The following is a 20,990-nucleotide window of genomic DNA, read 5'->3' as shown; positions in this document are numbered from 1 at the left end:
GAATTAACAACAATGAAAAATGCCCTAAGAATTCAGACAATTGATTTACCAACAAAAATAACTATTTGAATTAAGAGATTTATTTATAAACAATTATTCACCAACTTTCCCAGCTAGAGCTAAAAAGATTATTTGAGACACTGAATATAAATATACAGTTACGTTCAATAGTAAAACTATCTCCTCCTTGAACTATGAATAAAATAAGAATTTGCACACACTTAAAATGTTTATCAAAAAGTTACTCATATTCCCCAGAACACCATAGACAACATACAATAGAACTTGTAAACTGAAAAGGTCCACATTACGCAACATACACAGACGGATCTAAATCACAGTATGGAGTGGGTCATGCTGCAGTATCCAAAGACAAAATATATCAGCTCTCCCTACCTGATAATGCCTCAGTATTCACAGCAGAATTGTGTGCAAATAGCATCAGCCATAAAAAAATAAAGAAAAATCTTTCAGGAATTTTGTGATTTTTAGCGACTTGAGTAGTGTTATACTGTAGAAGCTATTCGAAGTTACAATTCAAAAAAATAATGCTGTATAACAAATTAACTTATTACTCAGTGAGTTACATAATACTGTAATTGGAAAACTAGAAATATGTTGGGTCTCTGCCCCTATAGGGATCAAAGGAAATGAGGCTGAAAAGCAGCCAAAGAAGCAACCAGTATGACAAGATCAAATGTAAATATCCCCAATGATTGTACAACACATAAAATAACTATTATACAAAAATGGCAAAATGTATGGAATGAAGAACCTGAGAGTAATAAATTGAAACATAGAGAAGTAATTCTCTGTCTTACCAAAAAGAGACACACAAGTAATTCTACCACATCTCTAAATAGACCATTATGGTCTAACGTACAGGAGCTTAATGAATAATCCACACAACCCTGCTCCTGAGTGCTCAGAATGTAAAGCAATGATAACAATTAAACATTTATTGTGTGAGTGTCCAAAGTATAATAAGCAATGAACAAATTTTGGAAACAAATCAATCAGTGAAATTTTGTCAGGAACTTCAGCATTTGTATACATAAAAGATATAAATAAAAAAAAATCCTTTAGGCCAACCCTGTGAGAGCTGTTGATGAGCTCAGAGGTCTGGTAAAACTATTTTAGTAGTAATAACAGTGTTTTGCCCAGCTCTTCTTATATGGTATCTTGCAGAAAAGAACTGGACCTTTATGGCTGATGCTACTTTCTGGCACCTCGGTTAGGTAGAGGTACAACTTATCAGCTTGCCTCCTCATTTCTTGAAGAGAACCTATAAAGGGTCCTGATTTCATTGTTCTTTGTGATCCTAAAGTTGCAATGTAGATTTCCCTTCTCCTATCGGGCAAGTTTGTGGTGAATCAAACTGACACAGGGTCCTTTAAGCCCCTCACATTGAATGACAGTTCGTATAGGAGGTTACAGGAGTTGGCCTTCCCTGTTCATACATGACTAGGAAACTGACATTTCCAAATGGTGATGAAACGTCCCTCCAGTCTCTCACCTTTGGCGCAGATTGTTTGGGATATGGCAGTTCCTTTGGAAGAATGCCAGTCATGTTATGCTAGACAGAACCTCCCATCTAAGGCCTTAGTCTTCCTATACAAAAGACAGAGTTTATATCCTTGCAGGAACAAATAGCAATTTAAGGATAATTTGCTTTTTTGTAGGTATACAAAACCTGAAGTTTTTTGTAATTATTCCACATCTAATCATACCCATGTGTCTGTTGCCAAAGATAAAAATGATAAATTACTAACATTTAAAAGGGCAATCCCCCTGCCACCACACTTACCAAATGTTTGTCAGTATCACAGTGGGTGTTTGTGTATCTAGGAGAAGTAGATAATCCTGAATATGCAGTATTAATAGGGAACTGTATGTTGATATTGTAAATGTTTGGCTAAGTATGTTTTTGGAGACCTGGTATATCATTTAATTCTGATCCTTCAGGCCAGCCCTATGAGAACTGATAATCAGCTCAGTGTTCTGGTTAAACTATTTTAATAATAATATAATAATAGTAATAATAATAATATTAATAATTCATAATAAAGGATGTGTATTAATGTCACTGTTACAGGACCAAGTCTAGCAATCCTTCCACATGAATTACTTTGTATTATCGAAGCTATTAAACAGGACAAGAAGTAATGTCAGTGTTCTCCCCTTAATATTATTGTGCTAAGTTTAAGCAAATTATTTCAGCACTAGCTCACAGTAGTATTCATTGGACCCATTCTGTAATTAATTTGGACTATGAGCTTGTGCTTAGGAAGAGTAAAAGTTCTCATATAATGTGTATGCAATTTTCAGCTGAGAGAAATTGATGAGGTTACATACTAGGGAGACTTTTAATCCCTTCATCTTTTCAAGAATTACTCCATAGCCTATCTTAGATAACTAGTAGTGTGATAGAAGAAATAAGAAAAATTTTTTTATTGATGATTAATTCATTTAAAAGTTTTCACACTCATATTCCACAGCTCCTAGTACAAAAGTGGCAAAGAATACTTGGATTTCAGCTGGAAAGTCGGAGGCACCAAATCTTGGAACCATACCCCCAGCTCCCCCTGCACCACCAACACCAACTGAAAAGGTAGACATTTTCTTTTTATGAAAATTTGCATGATTATACTTTAGGAAAGAGAAAGTACAGTTACTGTCTATTTTTACTGATAGTTATTCATGAGTTGTTGGCAAAAATGAAAGATGTAAATTACTGTACCACAGAAATTTTGTGACTTTGTCCACACCTTTTAGGAATCTAGTGAAAATATTGACACATTCATTTTATGAGATAATGAATCATCCCTATAGTAAAAATAATGGCCTGTACTGTATTATATGGACAAAATGAAAGTAAACCTTCATATTTGTTTTACAGTATATTACTGTCTATTTCTTTAGCTGTACCTCATGAAGAAATAGTGATAAAACAAATAGTGCTACTATTTCCTAACCATTCAGTTATGCCATTTTTAATTAGGTTTTCCTAGTTTTCAGTGTTTTGCCATATTTCAGCTGTAATAGAATTACTATATCAGTTATCCAATGAGATTTTCAGTATGTTTAGGAAGGATACTGTGAGGTTGATAAAAAACAAGTCTTAAGCCTAAAGCTCATATACCAAATTTCCAACTATAAAAAATGTGCCAGAGTAAAAGACAAACCTTTAATTTGGAAAAGATGTACAGTCCAACCTCTTAAATCCGGGAACCTTGGGACAAGGCCCCTGCCGGACCACAGAAAATCCCGGAATATAGAATATTTCCCTAAAAAATAAAGCCCCTATGTAGACATAGTCTTGCAAGCTAATTCCACAGACAAATAGCTTAGTTGCCGACTTAGCCTACTACTGTACTTGGCTAAATTCTAACACCACTTATCATTTTATAACTCATATATTTTCACTTTATCATTTTATAACTCATATATTTTCACTTTATCATTTTATAACTTCATACTGTATAATTTTCTTTAAAATAGTGTACTTTAGTTAATAATTACATTTAGCCTACACTCCTGAGTTAGCCTAGCCATAAGTCAACCACTTAACTTTTCCTAGAGTCTGCAGAATATTATTGGTGACTTTCATCTAAATTTCCTATCTTCATAATTACCACTGTTAGTTTCTTTGTCATTTAGTTTGGTTGTAGAAGGTAATGAAATGACAGAAATAAAGATTGAAATTTGGCAATCATAAGTGCATTTTGAGACTTTGCTGTCAAAATGTAAACAAAGCACAACTCCGTCTATTGAGAAAAATGAACACAAAACATTTTGCTAACAGGAGAAACTTTTTCTAGCATAGATAAAGATTTATGCTTGCGCTTCTTACCTCTAGCATCAGCTGATCTCATGGGTGGCATATCGAATGGGTAAATATACAGCTGTATGAAAGAAATGATCAAAACCGTATCACCTGTAAGTCTTTCAAGCACTCTTAAGAGTAAAAAATTCATGCATTGCCAAATGTCTCATTGTTCTAATTAAAATTTTTGACTTGGTAGAGCTTTCTCAAGTGAAATCTTTAAAAAATATATTTGTTCATTTAAAGTTAATAACAAAAACATATTTGACTTCAAACATTTTCATTACCAACAATTATTTTCATAACAAAAGAGACACGGCAAATTTTTGCTGTTGGGAAGTTGTAAACAGTGCATGACGCTGCCCTTGTGGCTGCTCAACAAACTAAAGGCGGCTGATTCAAAATCAAGCTGAACCACGGGAGTTCCCGTGGTTTTAAGAGGTTCAACTGTATATAGGAAAAATAAAAAACACACATTTTCCCTGAACTTCATTGCCTTACCCTCAGTCAGGCTTTGGGCCCAAGACCTGTAGATTGCTGGACAGCCTCATACTGAATAGCTTAAGCAAAACATGCAAGTAACCTTAAAAATACTGTACCAATATATGTGCATGTGTAACCAGCTGATGCTGCCACTTTCTCGATAAGTTATGGATATGGCTTCAGCTTCTAGCTACTCATTAACAGATTTACCAAAGACTTGACTCACACAGTAACTATTACTGACTTGGATATTTTAACCATTTTATCAAGGGCTTATTGACATGTTTATCAGTAAAAATTCACATGCAGGTTTACAATCCTTTATCCAAAATTCTAAAAATTGAAAAGCTCTAAAAAGAAAATTGTTTTTGGAGAGAGTGTTTAGTCTTCTAGCTAGGATGGTTCTCTTTTTGGTACCCTTGCTATTTCTGCTCTGTCTTTGACAACTCAAGAGGACAGTCTTCTGTTTTGCAAGTAAAAGTGGAATAATCACTGTTGAGCTTGTAGAGATTCCAAAAACACTATACATTGTTATTTTTCAGTCATAATAAAATTTAATGGCTATCACATTCACAGTTCCTATGGTAATACATGGGAAATCCCTGGTCTACAGGTTTTATTGGAAAACTTGACACTTGAAGGTCAAGAAAATTTGTTGTGAGACCTGAACGTTTGAATCAAAGAAACATTATTTTCATGATAAAATTAAGTTATATATATACTTACCAAGTAATTACATAGCTATAGTTTCCACTTGCTCAGCAGCTTAAATTTTAAAAAACATGCTAGCGCTTCGATAGTTTAGTGAAGGTGACAAGCCCTGCCCACCAATGGGAGTACAGTACTGGAAACGACTTGGCAGAAAACTTGATTCTGTTTATGCCCTTATGTCCATGAGAGGGGAGGAGAGAGGGCTCCAATCTGTAATTACTTGGTAAGTATGTATGAGATGTAATTTTATCGTGAAAATAACATTTTCATATAAGTAACTTACCAAGTAATTACATAGCTGAATCCCACATTGACAGGAGTGGGATGCATGTACATATTCTACTCCAAAACATGAAGTTACGGTAATGACTTTGAAATAGAAAAGTTGCTAGCATTGAAGACAAGGCTTGTCATTTCCTATTTGATAAGAGAACTACTGCAGGTAGTTACTGCATCTGGTTGGTGCTCATTGTTACCTGTAGTGGCGTGGCTGTATAGCCCTGGAACGCCTCTACGAAGGTGGGAGCTTTGCAGCAAGGGATATGTCCGATGGCTAGCAAATCATCAATGAGTGCCCTTGCCCTGGGCACAGTACTGTGCCCCCCATTTTTATGCGTTTCACATTTCTGCATTTCATTTTGTTGCGGATTTTTGTGGAACACATCATTCACTTGTCCGCTGGGGAAATTACACTAATATGTGGATTTTTCTTTGGACCGTATCTCTAAAATTATCAATAATTCAGTCAGATATTTGACACATATGATAGGTCCAACCTCTCCCCCTCACTTCAGAGCTTTGGAAAAGATAAAACAAACTTCACATAATTTACTATAGAAATGCATAAATTTTTTTAATTACGGTAATAATAATAATATTATTATTATTATTATTATTATTATTATTATTATTATTATTATGATGATGATGATGATAATGTCCATTGGGTGGTTACATAAAATAGCTATGAATCTCTCTCTCTCTCTCTCTCTCTCTCTCTCGTACATCATACATCATAAATGTATTTGTACTTAATCACGAAAATACTAACAAATTAACAAGCCTAGCATTCTGTTTAGAGGTATGTATGTGTCCTGTCGATCTAAACTACCCACATGTTTTAGATATGCTCTATACAGTAGTACTATCCTAATATACGTACCTGTACAGCAAATATCATTTCAAAATCATCTTACAACACTGGAAAGTATACGTAAAATATACGACTAGTGCATTACATACAGTATGAGCAGAATGATGTGCAAAGTTGCTTAGGCCAAGGAAACCATGCGTGTCTGAATGATAGGGGATACATAAGAGTAACAGTTGTTGGCTTGAACTTAATTTTGCAACATGGCTTTGATATGATATTAAGGTATTCTGGGATGATAGTCAGAGGTATATTTTTGCTTGAACTCTCAAGTTTGGCGATGAACTATTAAAATAGGCAGTTAAAAGCGTTTTAGGGGTATATATAGTCTACTTAAGACTAACAGTAGTAGAGTAGTACTGTAATGTAAGGTTACTTTGGGTGTTTTGGGATGATGATTTGGGGTGTATTTTTGTTTGAAATTTTAAATTGTTTTAGTATAGTAATTTAAGGTATATTTTTATTTGAACTATCAAATGAAGCAGTGAAATGTTAAAATAGGCAGTTATAAGCATTTTAGTTTAAGGGGTACAAGGTATTTGGCAGTTATAAGCATTTTTAAAAGGGATTTTTGCATTTCCATGGATTTTGCATTTCCGAGGTAGGTTCTGGAACCTATTCTTGCATAACCCCATTGATGTGGGACCACCTTGACGTGGTGAGGGGGCTCTTGAACCCCGGGAATTTGTTCCCAGGTTTGAGTCAAAGAGCCTGATATATGATGATATATTTATTTGGACTAATTTTGTGGAATTTTCCACTTGTCAAATTTATTGGACCTGATAAATAGGAAAAGATATCTAAGCTTGGATTGGGTTTATATCTGAAGCTAAACAGTGGAAACTGTGACAGGACCGTCAACTACCCGATAATGTTTGGATCTGGGAGATAACAGATTGATATCTCAAAGGCAGAACTATTCAGTAGGGCTGGACCACGGATTCCAGGGTGGTCTGGTTCTGGGGTTAGGACTCTTGGCATTCTATCCGGTCTGCCCATAACATGATTAGGGTGGGGATGATTGTATTCCTGTAATACTCTCAGTCCTAAAGCAGGTTTGGCTTACACTTGGGCTACTCTAATCGTGTCGTGCCATCCCCTGTGGGGTAGGGTAGGGGTGGACATTTGGGAGTTGTTTCTCACATGTGCCATGCATTGGTGGAAGAGTAAACTCCATGAAAGGCTGTTGATATCTTTTTAAGGTTTTTAGGGTTTATTTTTTTTTTCCCTCTAATCTTTGTCTAGTTGTTATAAGGATTTGAGTACCCTGGGCCCTGTGATGGTGCTATTCTGGCACAGATGACGACCTCTGCACCCACCTTGGAGATTGAAAGCTCTCTAAATGTTGATAACTTCTCCAAAAATAAATTGACAAATAGCAGTACAGGTAATAACATTTCCTGATCCCCCTCCTGACTTCCCCTTCCCTGGACCCTCTAACCATGTTTCATTGATGACGACTTGATGACGACTTCAAGCAAGGACACAGACTTCTCTAAGAAATATTCATCCAAAATTAAATCCTCAGCACAGCCAGATTGTGTGAAAATTTGAGAATGCTCCATATTGAAGACTTACCAGTCAGCTGTGATTATGAATGATCTCGACAGCTTTAAAATCATTTGGAACTGTTGTAGAAATCAGGATGAACTTTATTGATATTGATTCTAAATGGGAAGCTTGAGTTACCTTTAGTAGCCATGATGAGGCTGTAAAGGCTAGTAGTATGATAAGTGCCTTACAAATGGGTCAAGCTACAGTAAGAGGAGCCTTAAAGCCTTAACAGACAAAGTCCCCAAAGACTTGGACGTTTATGTGCCATCTAAATGGGCTCAGGATAAACCAGAGAGAAAGCAGAATGTAGAAGTAAGGACTCTAAACCTCTGGTGTGGCTGGTAGCTTCAGCCAAGGAGGAAAATCATAATTACTACAAATTTTGTAGGTTTCTTCATCTCCAGAAAAAGGTGGGAGGAATAAAGAACAGTGGTATTTCTCGGTTTGGGAAGAACACCATTCTTATTCATGCCAAATCCACAACCCAGGCAAATATGATGACCTTGCTGGACTTTAAAAATGATGAATGATTACGAAGATCAAGCCCCACTTAGGCTTTAGCAATGGGAGAGGAGTACTATTTGATAAAGAACTATACATGACAGAAGAAGTAATTCTAGAGATGAACCCCTGTTCAGTTTGGAGAGTGAAAAAGGCAGCTATTGCCAACATGATCATTTTAACCTTTGTAGAATCTGAAGTACCTTCTCATGTCATATTTGAAAATGAAAGGGTATGACTACGTCCTTTCCAGCAAAGACCAATGCTGTGCTATCATTGTTTCAAGTTTGGCCACTCATCAAAAAACTGTGAAAATGCTAAGATTTGTATAAATTGCTCTGGTGTCCATCATGATGATGTGAATGTAATAAAAAAGCAAAATGTGTTAAATGCCAACTGGAACATAAATCTAAGTAAAGCCAATGCAGAGCATATAAGTATCAGTTTTGCAAAAAGACAATTAGGACAACAGCCTAGGAGTGGTGCTGAAGTTCGTAAGCCACAACCCCTATCTACCACTAGGGGTGCAGTGGCAGCACCCTCTAATGTAGCAGGTGCATCAACCCCTGTGGTAGTGGTCAAGCCATGTGGGTCAGGTGCTCGACCTGTTGAGGCTAGAGCACAAGCTTCCAAGGAGGATAAGATGGCACTTAACCCAACCACCTTGGAATTGTCTCAGGCAGAGTCTCTGCCTGATTTAATGGAGACTGAGGAGCAAAAGCACCAGAAGAGGAGACGTTCCCCCTCATCCTCTCCTCCCTAAAATCCAGTTAAACATGCATCACGTAGTAATAGATACGAAGTACTAAGCTCAATGCAAGAATCCCAGCCTGAATTTGAACAAACTGACAAGAAAGGGAAACAAAATGACACCAGTAAATCAACAGATAATAAACCAAACCTGTCAAGGCCAGACCTTTCCAAATCATCTCTAGACAGTACTTTTGCCCTAAATATCATACATCCATCCATAAACAAGAGAGAGTAAATGAGAAGGCTCCATCCAAAGGGCCTTCCACCAAGCCCAAAAAATAGTTTTCAGTCAATACTACAATGGAACTGTAGAGGTCTTAGGGCTCGAAGTGAAGAGCTGAAGGTATTGCTCCTTGATCATAGCCCAGGTATTGTATGTCTCCGGGAAACTAAGCTTGGAAGCACACAATATAATCCTGGGTTAAATTACAGAATATATAATTCTCCACCACCAATCGGAGATAGAGCTAAGGGAGGTGCAGCAATTATTGCACATAAATCATTGCAACACTCCTTGTTATGAATTAACACTCACCTCCAAGCTGTAGCAATAACTTTCATTTTAGACAAGCAGATTACAGTCTGCTCTAAATGATTTGTTTAACCAGACCTCTGAACTCTTTTAGGGTTCTTCTTGGGCTGGGAGATGCCCAGATTTCTCTTGATTGAAGTGGGAATAATTTTGAACCATATAATGCAAAATTTACAATGCAGGAACTCAAAGATGCCTTGCAGAATACTAATCCATGAGCCCCTGGTGAAGATAAAATACTATATGAAATGCTGAAACATCTTCCAGAAAAGTCAAAGAAATTTCTTTTTAAGATATAATAAATAAAATCTGGGAAACTGGTATTATTCCTAAGAGCTGGAAATTATCATTAATCCTCCCTGTGAAGAAACCAAACATGGATCCTTCATTACCTAACAGCTACAGACCAGTAGCTCTCACCAGTTGTGTTTGTAAGCTGATGGAAAAGATGATTAACACCAGACTTGTATGGCACTTAGAAACAAATTGCTTTCTCCATCCCAGTTTGGCTTTAGGAAAACGAGATCTACTTTAGATCCCTTGCTCAGGCCCTCAAACCAAATACAACAAGGTTTTGCTAAACAGAGCCAAACAATAGGAGTTTTCTTTGGTTAGGAGAAGGCATATGACACCACGTGTCATTTTGGTATTATAAAAAAGTTGTATAAGATGGTCATTAAAGGAAAAATGATCAGATTTATAAATTCGTTTTTATCAGAAAGATTTATAAAGGTAAGAGTTGGGAGTCATGTATTGCTTCCTTTCTTACAAGAAGAGGGAGTTCCTGAGGGTAGTGTCCTTAGTGTCTCCCTCTTTGCTGTTGCTGTTAATGAAGTATTAGAAAAGATATCATCACCAGTAAAAGGCTCTTTATTTGTAGATGATTTGGCTCTGTACTGCACAGGATATGATGCAGTATGTACTAGCAGGTTCATGCAAAGAGCCATCGATAAAGTAAGCAAGAGGGCTGATGAGCAAGGATTTCGATTCTCCAAATAAAAACTGTCGCTGTTTGGTTCTGCAGGCGCTGAATAAGGAAACCATTCCAACTCTTACCTTAAATGGAATTATTTTACCTTACTCTACCAAAGTAAAATTTTAAGGAATGGTCTTTGGTGAAAAGCTCACTTGGAATAATCATATTGACCAGTTATAAGTGAAAGTGAAGAGATCATTAAATATTTTAAAAGTAGTATCTGATTTTAATTGGGGTGCTGATAAATCGTTGTTAAGGCTTTATAATGCAGATGTTTATCTAAGTTAGACTATGGCTGCCAAATATAATCATCTGCTTCAAAGACTAAACTTAAGGAATTGAACGTTGTGCATAATGTGGGGCTAAGATCTGCACTGGTGCTTTTAGAACTTCACCCATTGAAAGTATCTATGTAGACTCCCATCAGCTACCACTGGACTTAAGGAGGCATGAGCTAGGTCTGAGATACACCATGCAGCTGAAAAGCTCAAAGGAGAATCCTTCTTTTGAGATCTTAAAACAATGTGACTCAAGGCTTTTTGGGTCTAGATCTTCAATACCATTTCAAATCAGACAGCTGGGTGAACCGGAGGATGAAAGTATAAAAATGCAGAAGATCCTACAAGTTAAACATCCTGCTATCCCTCCATGTTTTATTCCAGCAATATATGTCTGCTTTAAAGAGATAGAGAAGAAATGTTGTCCAGAAGAAATCAGAAACAAGTTTTTGGAGGATGATGAGAGGCATATAAATGACAGGGAAATCTATACTGACAGATCAAAATCAGATGATGGAGTATTGTGTGCAGTGGTGTGTGAGGAGGATTTATCTGGCTCCAGGTGCTTGGGAGCTGGCTCCAGGCGCTCAGGTGTCGCTGGGTGCTCAGACGGCTCCAGGCCTTGGGGGCCTCCAGGTGCTCCGATAGGAGACAGGCTGACATGGGGCATCTGAGAGAGTGTCATGGAAGACAAACCTTAGATACTTCCGGGAATCCGGATGGAAGGGAAAATGGAAGCATGAATCCTGCATATCTAAGGATATCATCCAATTGCCCTAGAGAATGGATGAAAGGACTGGCTGGTTCGTCTCCATCTAAACTTCATCTGCCGGACAAAGAGATCGAGATCACTTATGTTGAGGACTGGTCTCCAAACCCCGATGGTTTGGGGACCACAAACAGACAGTAGAAGAACCCTTCTTGAGTTGATGTCCTCAACTTCTTTTATGACTCTTTCGAAGGAGAGAGGAGACCTCCTCCAAAAGGGGCGAATGTTCCCCAAGCTTCTTGAATAGGCCGTCAAAACGATGGGAGAAGGGACCAAAGGAGGGTTCTCCATGAATGGAATAGAGAAGCCCTCCCTCGGAACCTTGACAATCCACTGTTTTGCCCCTCTGATATTCTACTTCTCCCAAGACTCGAGAAGACTGGCTCCCACATGTGCACAGAGGACTTCTTCCTCATTTTTTGGGCAAAGACTTAAACTCCTGATATCCAGGGATTGGCTCTGTTATTGGCGATTTTTGGTTGTCTTGACGTCAGGAATGGAACCCCGCCAGTAACTGGGGACTGCCTGTACTGAAGAGTTGGCGCCAAGTGCTTGGGAACTGGCGCTGGGTGCTTGGAAGCAGGCGCTTGGCAACTAGCGCAGAGTGCTTGGGAGCTGGTGCCAGGTACTTGGAAGCAGGCGCTGGGTTCTTGACAACTGGCGCCTAGTGCTCAGGAGCTGGTGCCGGGTGCTCCGAAATTGGAGGCGGACACTTGCGTAGCCAGGGAAGGTTGAGGACAGCGCCTGGCTCCTTAAACTGCTAACAGAGCAGCGGAGAAGAGCAGCCAGCATCGCCTGCTTGCCTCTTCAATGGATGAGACAAATCTAGAAAGCGCTTGCGGCGCTTCCAAGTCTGGGCTAGAGTCCTGAGAGTTGGACAACTGGTGCATATCCACAGAGATGCCTTTCCAACAGCTGTCTGTCGAAGCCTGGGATCAATCAACAGGCTCGACTGAGGGGGCGACTACCCGTGGGCAAACCCCACCCACCTCCCTTGGACCTCTGGTATGCCTCCTCCCAGGTTTAAGGGAATATGACAGGGACCTTCGTCTTGGAGAATCGATGGGACAAGCAGCCACTTACTGCACTTGCACAACACTTTCTCCTGCCAGGACGCCTTTACAGTGGCTGTCTGCCAGTACCTGGGAACGTGCAGCAGGTTTGACTGAGGGGGGACCACCTACGCATGGGCAAACCCCACCCACCTCCCTTGGACTTCCAGTATGCCTCCTCCTAGGTTTAGGGGAGTCTGCCAGGGACCTTCATCTAGGAGTGCCGGCGGGACGAGTAGACACCTCCTCCACTTCATTGTATCACTGCTAGATTAAATTCTTGTTAAACCTAGACTTCAAACACTGTTTCAACTTTTGAGATTGGCAGTGTCATCAGGTTCGGAAGCAATGGAGCCAGGTGTGGGAGTAGGTGGATTAAAAACGGGAGGGCTACTAGCAGGAGAAAAATTAGGAAGAGGGGAAGAAGGAATAAGTATATCAGTAGCAGAGCTATCTTCTAACCTGGGCCAGGGTAGAATATAGGCAGTCCCCGGTTATTGATGGAGATTCCGTTCTGATGGCGTCGTGATAAGCGAAAATTGGCGATTTTCTGTGCTCATTGGCGCTGATAACTGGAAATCGGTGCCTCTGTTAGGTATGTATCGGCGCCAGTACCCAATTATCAGCATCAATAAGCGGAAATTGGTGATTGTAGATGCCAAAATTTGCTGATTTTTGTCACTAGACAAGTGCCGTAAAACCAGATAGCCAATAACTGAGCCCGCTGATAGCCAGGGACTGCCTGTACTATTCTAAGGGAAGCTTGTTTCTAGGCTCTAGAGGCCAGTTTCCTTTCTCTATCCCTCTCTAACTTGTTATTTGAGATTAAGTGCCTTATATTATTGCTAATCATTACATTCAGCACAAGTTTTCTCCCTAATATATTTCTGCCCCCTACATTTACTGCAAATTGTATGAGAATCATATGAAGATTGATTAATCTGGTTTGCAACTTAAGCTACAAAAGTGAAAATCGGTGAACTTGAATCAGACATAATAACCAAAGAACTAGAAAAATTATCCTGAAAGCTATTAAAGCTTGAAGGCTACTCAAAAAAGCAATAATACTTCACCAAAATTAAGCCATACAACTGTTAATCTGTAAACTAAAGCTGCAGCAAACCCCCGATGTTACTCGAGAGCCAGCAGAAACAGAGTGAGGTTTTCTGCTAAGTCATTTCCAGCACTCCTGTTGATGAGCGGGGCTTGTCACCTACATTAACTATTGCAGTGCTCCTGCAATTTTTAAAATTCAAGCTGCTGATTGAGTGGAAACTATAGCTATGTAATTACTTGGTAAGTTACTTATATAAAATTTTATTTTCCCTGAAATGCATGATTCAACAGAATGGAGATGTTACATCATGTATGGGAAAAGGAGAAATAAGAAAAATAAAGAGAAGGCATTTTTATGACAACCATACCAATGTCTTTTGCTACCCACAAGTTTTTACACCATTTAAAAAGAATTAAGGAAAGGAAGAGAGAACTATCTGAGTTGTTGAAACTTCGACAAGAGAGATTGTACTTTTCTGCAAGTTGTGGTATAGTTTTATGTATTCTCTTTAAATTTACGTAAGTGGAAATGCGAATTATGTAGAAGGAGGATATTATGTTTCGTTGTTTGTATTTAGTAGTGAAAAACGTCTTATCTGTTTCGTGTGTTTAATTGTAAGTATACTTGTAAAATTGCTTAACTACTGGTATTGGTTGTCGTACGGTAGTTAGTCAAAGGTTTGGTTTCGGTCAAAGACAGCCGTGAACTCAGTCGCTTCATAGCTTTAACGTAGAGAGGTTGAAGCTGGTGGGGGACTCAAGAATGCAGCCATAATTGTCAGTGTCTGCAAATCCATTTAAGTATTCGTGTTCATTTTAAAGTGCATTTAGGGAAACTTCCTTTAGAAGATATGCATATCGAAATGTAAGGAGAATTTCTTGAGGTGTACTTTAGATGAGGGTAGTGAAGTAGAGACTGTGCTTATGCCAGTCTAACTGTACATCAAGCTAGGAACAATTGAATACATCAATAGTAAGTTCATATTGTCAGTTTAGTTAATATACACAACGCAATGTATTAATATAATCACAATTTAAACTATCATGAGAGTGAAGTAACCTGGGTGTCGTACCATAAGACTTAGGCTACGATTTAGGTCAGTACATTTCAGATCGTTTAGGCTGTACAACAACAATGACGATTTGAAATGCTGTACAGTACTGGTTCTGAATGAGTTGTAATATCAGTATACCCTCCAGCATAAGACCTGAAAGTTAAAACCGTGGAATGCCATGGCATAGAAACTGGCACAGCCTTGAGTTTGGGAACATGATGTAGGGTAACTATTTTTGCCATATATATGAGAATTTAGGTGCCAGAATACAGGTTAAGATTCTCCCATCTATTTTGAAGAGCATAATTGAAATAATGCAATGTCCTGTGCCATGTGCTAGCCTTGAAAGATGGCAGACTCAAACCAAACTTGATTACAGTAATTAGCATTTCACCAGTTCCAGACTTAAGGAAGGAAGAAAAGAGCTTTGGAGTATTGTGTAATTGTGTGAGAAAAGGAAAGAATGCCATTGCTTGAGATTTTAAATATGTAAAGGGTGAATGCAGCAGCAAGTAACACCCACAAACCAAGGTGTTTCTACCTGTGGGGAAAATCATAGCCATTCTTTTTCACTTCAGTATAGTATCTGGTAAGGCATTGGTATGTTGTACCATATACAGATGTATACTATGTTTATTGTGAGCAATGCAAGCTACTCATGTTTGGAAACTAACAAAGTTAATGAAAAAATTAAAAAAATTAAAGTAAACTGGTTTTAACTGGGATAATTTAAGTAGCTTAGTGCTGTGATATTTGCTTAAAGATTTTGAACATTGTGCAAAGTGAGCTTTTGTTCTGAATGGCTTCTGATTAAATTTTTATTTTTAAAAAATGGTTGTCATATAAGTAACTTAGCAAGTAATTACATAGCTATAGTTTCTAACTCACGCGGCAGCCTTTTATTTAAAAAAATCACAGTAGTACTTCGATTGTTTAGTGTAGGTGACAAGCTCTGCCTGCTAACAGGAGTACTGGAAATGACCTAGCAGGTAACCTCATTCCATTTCTGCCGGCTCTCGAGTAAATATTGGGTGTTTGCAGCAGCTTTTATTCATTGGTTTTCGGTTGAATAACTGGATTTCAGTGAAGTATGCTCTTATTTCAAATAGTCATCAAGCTTTGATAGCTTTCAGGATCAGTTGTTCTAGTTTTGTCATTTTTATGTCTAATTCAAGTTCATCTAGTTTTTGCTACTGTAGCGAAGGTTACATAACCAGATTAATCAAATCTTCATATGAGTCTCATAAAATTTGCAGTAAGCGTAGGGGTCAGTAATGTAGTAAGGAGAGAACTTGTGCTGATTGTAATGATTGGCCCGAGAGCCCAGAGCCAGCTCTCAAGCTCCTGTGGAAGGTACTTAAATCTCACTTAGACAAGTTAGAAAGGGATAGGAATAAGAATGCGGCCTCTAGAGCGAGAAACTTGTTTCACTTAACCTAGAATCTATACCTAAGCCTAAGTTAGAAGATAGCCCCACTGTTCCTTCTTCCCCCCTTCCTGCTTTTTCTCCTGCTACTAGCCCTCCTACTTTTAATCCACCTACTCCAGCGCCTGGCTCCCTTGCTTCCGACCCTTGTCATTGCCAGTCTCGAGTCTAGGTTTGACAAGAAATTTAACCTGGTAGTGAATACAGTGAAGTGGAGGAGGTGGCTACTTATCTCGCCGGTTTTCCTAGACGAGGGTCACTGTCCTGCTCCCCTGAACCCAGGAGAAGACATACCGGAAGTCCACGGGAGGCTGGGTTGGGGTTGGCCCATGGGTAGCTGCCCCCTTAGTCGAACCTGTTGCGTGTTCCCAGGTATCAGCAGACAGCCACTGGATAGGCGTCTTGACCGGTGACAGTGTTGTGCAAGTGGAGGAGGTGGGTACTCATCCCACCGGTTCTCCTACATGAAGGTCCCCGTCCTGTTCCCCTGAACTGAACCTGGGAGAAGACATACCAGAAGTCCAAGGGAGGTTGGTGGGGTTGCCCAAAGGTAGCTGCCCCCTCAGTCGAGCCTGTTGCACGTTCCCAGGTATCGGCAGACAGCCACTGGAAAGGTGTCTTGATGGATGTGCACCAGTTATCGTCCAGTTCTGAGGATTCCAGCACTGACAGGAGGCACTGCAACTGCTATGTTGGTGCGTCTCGCCCTCTAAAGAGGCATGTACATGATGTTGCTTGCCGTTCTCTGCTGCCTGTTAAGCGGTGTAAGGAGGCGAATCTCAGCCCACAGCCTTCCTGCAGTTTTGTTATGGAACCTTCTCTCTCTGCCTCGGTCCAACATCCACTCTCTGCATGGGACAGCCCGGTACCTTCTCTCCTGAGCGCACAGTTGTTGAGCACCCTTACTTGCCCTCCAAGCGCCCAATAAACCCTCTCAAGTGCTTGTCGTTATTATCCAAGCACCAGCTCCTCCTGAACGCTCGGTGCCACCTCGTGAACACTGGCACCACCTCCCAAGCGCCCGCCACCAACTTCAGTACCAGTCTCCTGCTTGGAGCACCAAGCACCCCCTTCCGACCGTGGGTCTCCTAGCCCATGCAGCTCTCCTTCAATATTTGCTGGTGAGCTTTCCTACCTTTTTTGCACCAGCTGACCCGGTCTCGCCTGCCTCAACCTTCCTGATGAGGTGCCATCCAGATGACAGATCTAGGCTTCCCACAATGGTGCTTTTTTTATCTTCTGGGAAGGTACTCAAGGAGATTGAAGATTGGCTTTCTACTAAGAGGGAGCAGGGTCAGGTTTTCTTGTGCTTAGTCTGTAGGTGCCTTATCCTATGCCACCAGGGAAGCTCCTCCTTTGGGAGCTGCTGCCTCACTTCTCCAGTCTCATCAACTCTTCCCAACACAGCGTTTTTGTCAGCGAAAATTGTTTTTGTCAGCAGAACTTGACCACCTTGTCAAGGACCTCTTCAAGGTGTTTGAAGTTTCCAGTTACTTGTACTGGACGGTGGAAGTGCTAGCCAAGAAGATTGAAGATTGCAATGATTTAATAGGAAACTTCGCCTTGGACTGGCAGGGAGTCCTTTCTTGTGCGGATGAGGCCATCAGGGATGGCTCTCTTAAACTTGTGGCTCTTTTCTCTCTGGGAGTTTTGAAGAAAAGAGAATTATGGTGCGCCTTTACCACTAAAGGAGTCACTCAGACCCAGAAGTCAAATCTATAAAAGAAGATCACTCAGGATCTTCTAGCTCATTCTTCCAAACGCCCCAAGGATTCATCTGCGTTTGTTCCTAAGACGGTCTCTCCTCTCCAGCAACATCCCTTTTGTTGGAGTAAGCCCAAGTCACAGTCTAGGACCCGCTCCAGTGTCCGCCTCTCTGCCAGAACTATCAAGAGGAACTCAGTCCTTACCCAAGAAATGAGGAAGAAGTCCTCCATGCACAAGTGGGAACCAGACTTCTGAAGTTTTGGGAGAAGTGGAGTATCAGAGGGGGCAGAACTGGATTGTCAAGGTTCTGAGGGAGGGCTACTCCATCCCATTCATGGAGGGCCCCCTTTTAGTCACTTTCCCCATCGTATTGACGGCCTACTCAAGAGGCTTGGAGAAGCATTCAGCCCTTTTGGAGGAGGTCTCCTCTCCCTTCTAAAGAGAGCCATAGAAGAAGTCGAGGACATCAACTTAGAGGGCTTCTACAACTGTCTGTTTGTGGTCCCCAAATTAGCGGGGTTTGGAGACCAGTCTTCATCAGCGCCCTCAATCTCTTCGTCCAGAAGACAAAGTTCAGGATGGAGACGAACTAGTAAGTACTTCCATTCATTTACCCAGAAGACAAAGTTCAGGATGGAGATGAACTAGTCAGTACTTCCATTCATTTACCAGGGCAATTAGATGATAACCTTGGATATGCAGGAAGCATACTTCCACATCCCCTTCCATCTGGACTCCAGGAAGTATCTAAGATTCATCTTCCAGGACAAAATCTTACAGTTTCGGGCTCTTTCTTTGGCCTCTCTATAGCACCTCAAGTGTCCACTCGGGTCTTCGCTCCTCTAGCAAAATGGCTTCATTTAATAGGCACAAACATCAGTCTGTATCTGGACAACTGGCCTTTTTGATCCCCTTTGAGGGAGAAATGCACGAAGGACTTGAACAAGATTCTTCTCCTTACTCAGGAACTTGGCATCATCATCAGCCTCCAGAAGTCCCAGTTGGCCCTGTCGCAAGAGATCCTCTATTTGGGGATGAGCCTCAACTCTTGGATTTTTCGGGCTTTTCCATATGCCAAGAGAATTGCCAGCTGTCTTCAGACGGTCGACAAGTTCTACCCCTTTCATCTTGCTTGGCCCATCAATGGATGAGCCTAATGGGGATTCTGTCATCCATTGAGACTTTCATCAAGTTAGTCTGACTTCATATGAGAGTTATGTAATTCTGCCTCAAGGCCAACTGGGACAGGGAAACACTGCAGGACACCTACGTGTTTCCCATAAACCTGGGGATCAAGTCGGACCTGCAATGGTGGCTGTCCAAACAAAGACTTTCAGAAGGAAAGTACCTTTATCCTCTGAGTCCAGACCCAGACTTCTATTCAGACTCCTTGGATCTATGTCAGAAAGCAATTCAATAAGGGCTTCAGTGCTTTTTGACCCTAGTTCACAACGAGACTGTGGTAGTCCATTCAGACAATACCGCAGCCCTAAAGTACATACAAAAGCAAGGTGGCACTCACTCGTCTCTCTGCCAGACAGCAAGAGACCTTCTATGGTGGGCAGATCAAAATTGAGTGCTTCTAGTCTCTCGATTAATTCAGGGCAAACTAAATGTTCTGGCGGACAAACTGAGCCATCGGAAGCAGGTTCTTCCCACCGATTGAACCTTGGATCCCCCTGGTCTCTCAGGATCTGTGTAAACTATTGGGCAGGCCAACGTTGGACCTGTTTGCGACCTCAAGGAACCATCAACTTCCTTTCTTTTGTTCCCTGGCCCCGGACCCTCTAGCATGAGCAATAGATGCCATGCTGCAAGATTGGTCCAACTTGGACCTCTACGCCTTTCCGCCTGTCAACATGGTCAAGGAAATGCTGAACAAGTTTCAGGCTCATGGCAATGTTACGATGACCCTAATAGCCCGTTCTGGCCCATAAAAGAATGGTTCCAGGACGTGCTATGGTTGTGGGTGGGCTTTCTGAGACTCCTTCCGTAAAAACTGTCTACTCAGACAACTTCACTTCAAGAGATATCACCAAGGGTTGTCTGCACTTCTTCTGACAGACTTCAGACTGTCCGGAAGCTTGTCTGAGCAAAAGGGTTTTCAAGGTGTGCTGCCGAGTCTATTGCAAGATGCAGGTGTCGGCCCTCTAGCCATGTCTACCAGGCTAAGAGGGCAGTTTGCTGAAGCTGGTGTCTCAGAAACAAAGTCTCTTCTTCTGAGACATCAGGGACCCAAATTGCAGATTTCCTCCTTTATCTGAGGAGATCTAGGGATCTCTCGTCCTCCACCACAAAGGGGTATCGAGCTATGCTTGGCTCAGTGTTTAAGCACAGTGGCCTGGATCTCTCATCAAACCCAGATGTTAATGACCTCATCAAGTCCTTTGATATGTCCAAGCAAAGGAAGGAAGATCTGGTCTCTTGGAACCTGGACGTAGTGTTGAAGTAGCTGACAGGTCCCTCTTTTGAACTCCTACATTCCTCTTCTCAGAGAAAACTTGACGGAAGACTCTCTTCCTTGTGGCCTTGGCTACTGCTAAACGTATTAGTGAGATCCAAGCCATCAATAAAATGATAGGTTTTTCACAAGGAGACGCAGTTTGCTCCTTTAGGGTTGATTCACACTACAGGTCCAGTCGTGCTCTGCTCTTGCTCTGCTCCTGGTCCTGGTGCATTCACACTTCCGGTCTGCTCTCGCCCCGCTCTCTGTCCCATCATTTCCTGTCTCTCAACACCAGTGGAAGTCTCACCACCAGCTGTGGAGGATGTATGACTTTTCTGTAGCTGATTTGGCAATAATCGCCATTGCACTTGAAGAAGAAGAAAGAAAGCAAAGTCGAAAAAGAAAGAGATTGTGAGTTCATCCTATGTTGCAAGATAGGAAGGGTGAAGGAGAATTTCATACTCTGTATCCTCGTCGTATTGATGATGAGAGTAAATTCCACAGCTATTTCAGAATAAACATTGGAACATTTGAGAAAATGCTATCCAAAATTGAGGGTGACCTGAAAAAGGAAAACACACCATTCAGAGAAGCAGTCACTCCAGCGAAGTGAAGTCGTATAGTTCTGGTTCTCTTTTCACTAATTCTATTAACATTTCAGCTGAAACCACCAAGTCAAAGTAAGTTTTGTAGATTAATTTTGTTCAGTTTGTGC

At 40.7% G+C, this 20,990-nt stretch overlaps 1 protein-coding gene across 2 annotated transcripts in view; it reads left to right on the top strand.

The window, feature by feature from the left end:
• Positions 1–20,990, top strand: part of LOC136840581 (ubiquitin carboxyl-terminal hydrolase 19-like) — a 270,035-nt gene that overhangs the window by 72,672 nt on the left and 176,373 nt on the right. For both annotated transcript variants that reach the window (XM_067107228.1, XM_067107229.1), the window contains exon 6: positions 2,499–2,611. In XM_067107228.1, the coding sequence (XP_066963329.1) occupies positions 2,499–2,611 (113 nt within the window). The remainder of the gene's footprint in view (positions 1–2,498; positions 2,612–20,990) is intronic.

The sequence above is a fragment of the Macrobrachium rosenbergii genome, chromosome 8 (genome assembly GCF_040412425.1).
Source record: "Macrobrachium rosenbergii isolate ZJJX-2024 chromosome 8, ASM4041242v1, whole genome shotgun sequence".
Taxonomy (NCBI): Eukaryota; Metazoa; Arthropoda; class Malacostraca; order Decapoda; family Palaemonidae; genus Macrobrachium; species Macrobrachium rosenbergii.
The sequence above is the reverse complement of the archived record's forward strand: the minus strand, read 5'-3'. Positions and strand labels throughout refer to the sequence as shown.